The sequence below is a fragment of the Lathyrus oleraceus genome, chromosome 5, assembly GCF_024323335.1.
Source record: "Lathyrus oleraceus cultivar Zhongwan6 chromosome 5, CAAS_Psat_ZW6_1.0, whole genome shotgun sequence".
NCBI lineage: Eukaryota > Viridiplantae > Streptophyta > Magnoliopsida > Fabales > Fabaceae > Lathyrus > Lathyrus oleraceus.
The window spans coordinates 597,343,976-597,352,340 of NC_066583.1; the positions used below are offsets into that span (position 1 = coordinate 597,343,976).

The 8,365-nt window shown below is 36.6% G+C and overlaps 1 protein-coding gene across 1 annotated transcript; it reads left to right on the forward strand.

Annotated features, from left to right (window-relative positions):
* The first annotated feature begins 1,887 nt into the window (after nucleotides 1-1,887).
* On the forward strand, nucleotides 1,888-4,870 carry LOC127082301 (coumaroyl-CoA:anthocyanidin 3-O-glucoside-6''-O-coumaroyltransferase 1). Its single transcript, XM_051022535.1, has 3 exons — nucleotides 1,888-1,947; nucleotides 2,063-2,120; nucleotides 3,604-4,870. The coding sequence occupies exons 1-3, from the start codon at nucleotides 1,888-1,890 to the stop codon at nucleotides 4,767-4,769; spliced, it is 1,284 nt and encodes a 427-aa protein (XP_050878492.1). The 3' UTR covers nucleotides 4,770-4,870.
* Nucleotides 4,871-8,365: the final 3,495 nt, after the last annotated feature.

Sequence of the window (8,365 nt, forward strand, 5' to 3'; positions counted from 1 at the left end):
ATCTTAGCTCAATGTAACAATAGGGTTTTGGTTTTAATCAAGTTATCTTGCATAAAAAGTAATAAATTGCGGTAAAAGTTATGGTTTGATTAAATGAGAAATATTGTCAAAGTTAGGTTTCAATGATCACTTTGCATGTATTTGCTCGGTCAACAATCTTATAAACTCCTTTAGATGATAAATCATTTCACAAAGTCCTCTCAATATGTTTCTCTCGAACACATATTGTGAGTTTTGCCATTTTGATCCATTGTTTCTCTCGAACAAAATCTATCAAAATGACAACTTTTTGGTTCAACCTTATGGTGAACAAAATCATTCGTTACTATCTCTAGCTAACAAACAAGTTTGGATGAAAACCTAGGTCAAGAGTCGGTAAACATCTCTCGATCATAAACCAACACAAAGAGTTTTAAATAGAAACAAAGTTTTCATCATATATTTACCGTTAAAGAGTTTACATATGAGGATCCTTACATTTACACACAAAGCTAGTAATCACCTACATCTAACCTTGACAAATGGATGACTTAGCTACTCATTTTCATGGTAGCTTGGTCGGCAAGTAAGGAAAGAAGGTTGATCAACATCCAAGTCGGATAATCGAAGTTGGATGGGAATCCACCTTCTTTTTGTAGAAGATGGTTCTAAGATGAAGAGAAATGAAAACTAGGGCATAAAAGCTCCCAAAACAATGCTGCAAAAATATCTAGAAGAAAGTACAAAAGTGGAAAAATGAGGTAAAACTAAGGTATGGTGCTCAAAAGTGGCACCTGCTACTTATAGACCACTGCTGGGCTGTCATGTTCGCTAGGCGAGCAGAATGGCTCGCCTAGCGAGGGTCTAAAATGGGCACAAAAGGCCCCTGCGCCCAGAGAAAACAGGGCCTGCTGAACTGTCATGTTCGCCTAGCGAACATACCTTCGCCTAGCGAAGGACACGCTTCAACCTTCGCCCCAGCGAGGTTGAGAGGTTTTGCTACTGGAATGCTCGCTGGGGACTCGCTAGAGCTTCGCCTAGCGAGTGAGTGCTGGCTGCGTTTTTCACCAAAATAGAATGAACTCGCTACCACCTTCGCCTTCAGCTCGCCTAGCGAATTAATTTGACAATTTACTGGAGCTTTTCGCCAGGAACTCGCCTAGCGAACCAATGCTTCGCCACAGCCTCGCCTAGCGAGCAGGCTGATGAAATGCTTGTATTCTTTGGTTCCTTTGCCAATTTTCTTGTGTCTTCATTTTCAATTAGTTCATGTCTTTCCTGCACAATAACACACAAATCAAAGGCACCAAGCTTGTTTATCAATGTAATGCATTCCATGTAAAACAAATGTGGTTTTGACAATTTTAGCAAGGAAAAAGAGTGAAAGATGCCCACATATGATAGCTCAAATAAGCACTTTTGGACATCTAACACCTACCTATTGAGCATACGGATGATGTTGGGCCTTCTGATGCTGGGGTACATGTCGTTGACGTGCCGCTGCCACCTCTTACAACTGATGTCCATGACCAGCAGTGCCTCCAGATGATTGCAGTTATTATGGATAACCTCATGTGTTTGTTAAACCTATATGGCAAGGTTTATGCTAGATTATATCGTGTTGCACACATAGCTCGTGAAGGGTCTATTTAGACATTATTGTTATCTTTATATCTTATTTGTATTTAGCTGGGATTTTTGATATAGGAAAATGCCTCAGCAAGCAGGTCAGAGTCAATATATATGTTGACTTTTTTACTTGCGCGTGGTGTTGGGTCCCATACGAGGATAAATTAGGACTCAACATCTGTTGGGAATATTGTGGAAACATCTCGACAGCAGAATTCTCGACATCAACGAATACGTCGAGGAAGCGATTATTTGGGCATGCAGGAATCAGGTTCAAATATGGTAACTGTTTTTGGAGTTATGTTCCGAGGGACACGTGGAGGAAGTGCAACGCGAAAGGCATGCCGGTGTTCACGTGGCGAAAGCGAAAGATTTGAACATTAAGAGCAATTATTATTTACTAGTATATATATGATTTTCATTTGTGGAATTTTGTGTGTTCATTTTACTACAGGATCTCACTTACACTCAAAATATCAGCATTGAGAGAAAAGAGTCATCATTGAGAGAATGTATGAAGTATGAAACATCAATCTTTACTTTAATGCAAAAGTCATTTCAATTTAGTTTACTTTTTTGTTACTTTCATCCATACACCTTTTTAGTGCTTTTATTTTACTCTTGTTCTACTGCATTATTTCCATTGTGTTTGTCGAGACTGCACATTTACATTTTAATACGAGTATTTTGGCCTAATGGAAATCGTGTCTTGTTCCCAAAGAAAATCACAAACTAAAAACTTTAGCATTGTGTCCTAGGATTCACTAGTCAATCCTGCTTGTAACCTTTAATTAAGAGACTAGCGGTTGTTTACGAAATTCCAGCGTAAACAATTACATGTAATATTATTCAGACATCTTCATAAGAACTTTTTACTAGATAATATTTTTGACCTTCCGTTGATGCAACATCAACATAAACTAACATTTGACAATGAATTACATAACTTAAACATAACTTAAAAAACGATAATAAATAAGAAAACCTATACACTACCAAATAATTCTGAACGTGTCATCATCTTAATTATGCCGTCGACAAACCTTGAAATCTTAACATCTAACTTGATTGACCCCTTTGTTAACCTATGGCGAAATGATCTCCACGTATCCTTCACATCTTCATCGACCTTCAACTCAATAAGGTTGTATTTCACCATTCTGTTAGTATCAACCCAATCTTCACAAAACTCAATCTTTCTCACCTTTATATTTTCGGTATCAGACAATAATTCATTCAACTTGGATGTCAAGACGGCGAGAGATGTGGTGAAGCTCCGTTGAAGTATACTTCTGCCTTAATCAAAAATTGAGGAAGAGACATTCTGAGATGTTTTTATCAAACAACAATTAACTCCCTCTATTTACACAATTTTGCATTTATTTTGAATCACACAAAATTGTCGGTGCAATCACAGCCGTCCAAACTTGTCTTCAAAATCCTAAGCGTTTAAAATTTCAAACAAATAACACTATCGAAAATTTCACAATGGTTGAAATTTCCGGTATAAAATTGTAATTTTAGAATTTCCGATATTATTTGTAAATCACAAAAATTTCATATATTCCGATATATCAAAAATTTAAAATACACTATTGAAAATTTAATTTGTACCGTATATTCTGATTTGTCTATTGAAAATTTTGCACGAAAATTTGATTGAATTTTTTGCCAAGAGCAGTTTTTGAATTTCAGAAATGGGGAATATTAGGTATAACTGAAGGGTGGTAAGTTAAATTCTCAATTTTGAGATTAAAAACCAAAAAGGAATTGCTTACAACCTTAGAGACACTATATCTACTTAAGCAAGCACCTAGATCATTAGTATTTTCTAGTGTCTAGTATTTACCCTCTTAATTCTATTGTTTAGGGTGCTCCTCTCCTCTCTCCTCTCTATGTATTTATATGTTCATCAATGATAATAGTTTCACCTATACTAATTCTATTGTTTAGGGAGTAATATCGCAACAACATGAATGCGCTAAAAAATCCAAGGCGGGAATCAATCTCCACCACCTCACAAACCCTTCATTCTCTGCACTCAGAATGACTCTGTCAATTTTACCATCATTGAATCCTCCGCGGATTTCAAACATCTCTCAACCTTTAACCACCCCAAAAACATCAAAGACTTTGATCACCTGTTTCCAAAATTAACACACAAAACAATTCCAGACGATATTGATATTGAAAGTAACAAAACTTTCATCTTTCCGTTATTGGCTTTGCAGGTCTCGGTTTTCCCCGGCCATGGTGTTTGCATTGGCATCACATTCTGTCACTTGATGGATGGTATTAGTTGCACTCATTTCATGAATTTTTGGTCCCTTATCCATCGAAGAGGTGATGGAGTCGAATTGAAGCCACCGCCTTGTTTTGACAGAGATATATTGAAGGATCCAAAAAGACTTGAGGAAGTTTTCTCAAGCTATTATTTTAGCAATAGGAAAACATGGAAAGATAAATCCATTGTTGGAAGTAAAACTTCTGAAGAATATGTAAAGGCTATTACTGTTTTTGAGAAAGAAGAAATTGAGAAGATGAAAAGATGGGTATTAAGTAAGTGGATAAAAGACGATGAAGAAATCACAGCAGCACCACAATTTCTATCGAAATTTGTTGTGACTTGTGGTTTTGTTTGGGCTATTATGATTAAAACCATGTATAGAAACGATGATAATGATGATGAAAGAATTGAGAATTTTTTCTTCGCAGGTAACTGTAGAGAGAATTTAGGGTATCCAATACCAGAGGGGTATTTTGGAAACTGTTTAGCGCTTCATCATGCATCATTGAAGAGAAAGGATATGAAAGGAGAAAATGGTTTTTTGAATGCTGTTAAAGTAATAGAAAAGGCAGTAACTGAGATGAAAAATGAACCTTTTAAAGATGCAGATGAATGGATGGTTAAGTATATTAAGATGTTTGAGATTGGAAATATATTCTCAGTAAGAGGGTCGCCGAAATTTAATGTTTATGAGATTGATTTTGGATTTGGAAAACCTGTTAAAGTTGAGACGATGCATTCTTCTAGAGTTATGTCTCTTGCAGAAAGTAGAGATGAAGAAGATGGACTTGAAGTTGGATTGGTATTTAAAATTGAAGAATATGAATATTTTTGTTCTCTCAGAGAACAAGGACTAGCAACTTTTACCTTCTAACCAAGGTGCTACTGTTGTTATCTTTTAATAGGTTTGTCAACATTTTTTTCCACCTACTAATTTCATTTGAGTAAAAGTGATTTTGAGTGTGTTTTCCTTCATTTGTGAACCCTCAATAGATTTTTCTTGGTTCTTTTTGGGGTTGTTGTTGTGGAGCGCTCCTCTAGTTTTCTTAGATTTTTGATGTTGGTTTTTTTTTTTTTTTTTTTACTTAGTGTTGGTTGTTTTGTTTGTTTGTTTTTTTACCTAGTTAGATACTTTTTTTACTGGGACTTTTGTTGCTTGTTCTCTTGGAGTTCTTAAGTAACTATCTTTGAATATCATAAAATGAACGGAGTGGAATGGAGTGGAGTGGGACGGAGTGGAATGGAGCGGAGCGGAACGAATAGTCAATTCCATTGTTTGAAAATTTTATAACGGAATAAGGCAAGTTGTTTATTCCGTCCAAATTGGAGGGGAAGAAATATGATGATAAATGATGAAATGAAATGGAATTCATACCACTCCATTCCGCTTTGTTACATCGCATTTTAAATGATCCAAACAATGGAATATCATTCCACTCTATCTCACTCTACTCCGCTCCATCCGATTCCATCAATCCAAACAAAGTTAGAGGTTGAAGATATGAACCCTTATTTTGTTATTTATTTATTCATTTTAATTATTTTTTTATTATAATATTACAAATTAGCATTGATTAATTAAAAAAATTAGTTTTTTTTTAGAAATCCAAATAATTTCATTAAATGCGGTTCTATGAACTAAGATACAATGATGAGTTTCCTCCATCCAAATTTGGTTTTTGAAAAAAGATTAATTTTTTAAAGCTGGATTTTAAAAACAAGGAATAATTATAGAACCAAATTGTTTATATATATATATATATATATATATATATATATATATATATATATATATATATATATATATATATATATATATATCACAAACTAAAAATGTTTATAACGGTATAAAGAAACCACTCTATAATGGAACTCACATCAAATTAAAAAGGAGGACTAAAATTATTATGAAAAAATGTCACCTACTATGACTCTTCTGTTACTCCATATGATCAACTTTTAAAGAGTTAAAAATTTAGTGTTCTCGACGTGAACATTTGACACTCATTATAGGACTCTGGTAAAAAATTTATGGGCCACATAAAATAGAAAACCAACAATCACGAATCGTAAGTTGCCATGGAGGAGTTACTCATTGTTGAGGAGGACATGCGCCAATAAAACCAACTGCTACAAGGAAGCATTCACGTCCTACAGTAGAACGAATGTCATATTCAATTAGAAAACGACGACCTTCCACAGCCGCTGAGTGGAAAAATCAGGGACAATCATGTCCTAGAGAATTTCAAACCGCCTTCATTGGCCACATTCGATGGAAGAGTGGTCCACATGAGCACATCATAACATTCAACACTCATATGACCATCATCAGAGCTACCGACACGTTGAAATGTAAACTAATGGTGGGCACGCTGAAGGATTCCGCTTTGCATTTATATATGAGCCTCCCTAGGTTCTCTATAATTAGCTACCAGGATTTGGGGAATAAAATGATACATTAGTTTTCCGCCAGCAAGCACAGGAAGTTTCTACCACAAGCCTTTCAATGTTCGCCTTGGGCAGGGCGAGGACGGGGCGAGTCACTTTGAGAATAATTGGCTCATTTGAACGAAGAGACCATAAAAGTTGCCCATCATAATCAAGAGATGTTCGTAGGGGCCTTTCAGAATGATCTCAAGGTAGGGCATTTTAATGAATATTTGGCTCAAAAATAGGCGACGAAAATGGAGAAGATAATGGCGCGAGCTGAGTGTTACATCAAATGTGAATACAGGAATACGGAAAAGTGATCGAGAGATACAAAAGAGAATGGAGTGCTAAAATCATAATCCGCGCGGACCGAGGAAGCATAAAAATCAAGCCCAAAATTGGGAGAAATCATCTTTCGAGACAAACAAAAGACCGTATGAATACCTCACTCTACTTAATACAAAGCAAGAAAGAGTACTGCAAGAGTTTTGTCATACGAAGGTTCTTCCCGAGCCTAACCTTCCCAAACGAAACATTTTGGCCATGTGCGGAAATAAGTGATGCAAGCATCATAACGTGTGAGGTCACAATAAGGTGATGCCATTTAAAACAATAAATCAAAAACTGATACAAAGATACAACCTCTAGATATACGTGCAAGACAGAGGTCGAGGCTTCGAACTAAGGAGATCTCCACCACAAGAAACACGAGGAAGAACCTCTTTAAACAAAAGGTATCGTAGTATATAAGAAAAGAGTGGGAGAAGTTCGCCACGACACTCCTTGAATGCGATTGTTAACGACGGAGAATCTAGCTGATCACGAAAAAGGTACGCTCTGCAAGAAATGCATGTCGCCATCACTCCTCTCACCAATTCGAAGGCAACCTTCCTGACCATTTGTTTCTATTGCAGGGATGTTGAGGTTATAATACCCTCGTGAAAACAATTTAATGGTGATTAACCTTCAGATCCATGATTGGAACGTAAATAGGGTTGTGATTGACTCCGACAGCTCGACATATATCCTTTATTATGAAGCCTTCCAAGGTTTAAAGCTATACCCAGAGCTCCTTCATCACTTCAAGAGAGCACTAGTAAGCTTATTGGGTAAACAGGTACAAGTTATGGGTTATGCCACCATCAAAAATACCTTTGGGATCAATGAGAGTGCCACAACGATAAAGGTGAAGTACATGGTGATAAATGCCCCATCACCTTACAACATCATCATTGGAAGACCAACATTTAACGCTTAGGAGGCCACCTTGTCACCTTTGTACCTGACCATGAAGTACCCATTTGTAATACCCCAAAATTTACCCTTCTTTTTCCTGGAAGCATGGGATTATGTTTTACACTTCATTAGCATCATATTAGGTCATACACATTGCATACTGCATTAGTGACATGGAGATCAGGTTTTGATCGATCACTCCTTAACAGAAGGAGCCCACACAAAGCAAGATTGAGAATTGGACTTCATTTTCTAAGTATACAAGTCTCAAGGGTCTTAGGGGGGTCCAAGTATCTTATTATGGTCCTCAATTCATCAGTGAAGGATTCAAAGCTATCAGAGTGTTCATCTGGATTTAATCAGAAATTAGGGTTTCATGGCTACCTGCAACAAGCAATGTTTGGTTGGAAGTAGAGGATCTCATCCATGTCATGATTAGAGAGGCATCTTGGCCTAGGAAGATTCACAATTATCTCAGAAAGATCCATTGACAATCAGTGCAATCAGTTCCTGATCATTTTGCCCTAAAACTAGGGTTTGGTATAAAATCAGTTTATTTCTGATTCTTTGGGTGAAACTCTTTTCCATGACCCTTCATATGTCCACAAGGGTCTACATACAAAAAATCAGCTCTTTATTTGAGCTAGAAATGCTTCAATTGATCATTGGAATCGAGAATCAGATAGTTTGGGAAAAGTCAACTGTGGGGCCAGAAAAGTCAACTCCTGACTTTTTGAGAGTGGAATCTCAAAATTCACGCCTAGGGGAGCCTACATGTGAAATTTGATCAAGGTTGGATCATGG

Bases quoted from the DNA above. Each gene is read 5' to 3' on its own strand.
- LOC127082301 (XM_051022535.1), top strand. From the start codon at position 1,888: ATGGTAACTGTTTTTGGAGTTATGTTCCGAGGGACACGTGGAGGAAGT. The intron at 1,948-2,062 runs GCATGCCGGTGT...ATTTTACTACAG, and splicing joins GAGGAAGTGCAACGCGAAAG to GATCTCACTTACACTCAAAA. The intron at 2,121-3,603 runs GTATGAAGTATG...AAAAAATCCAAG, and splicing joins AGAGTCATCATTGAGAGAAT to GCGGGAATCAATCTCCACCA.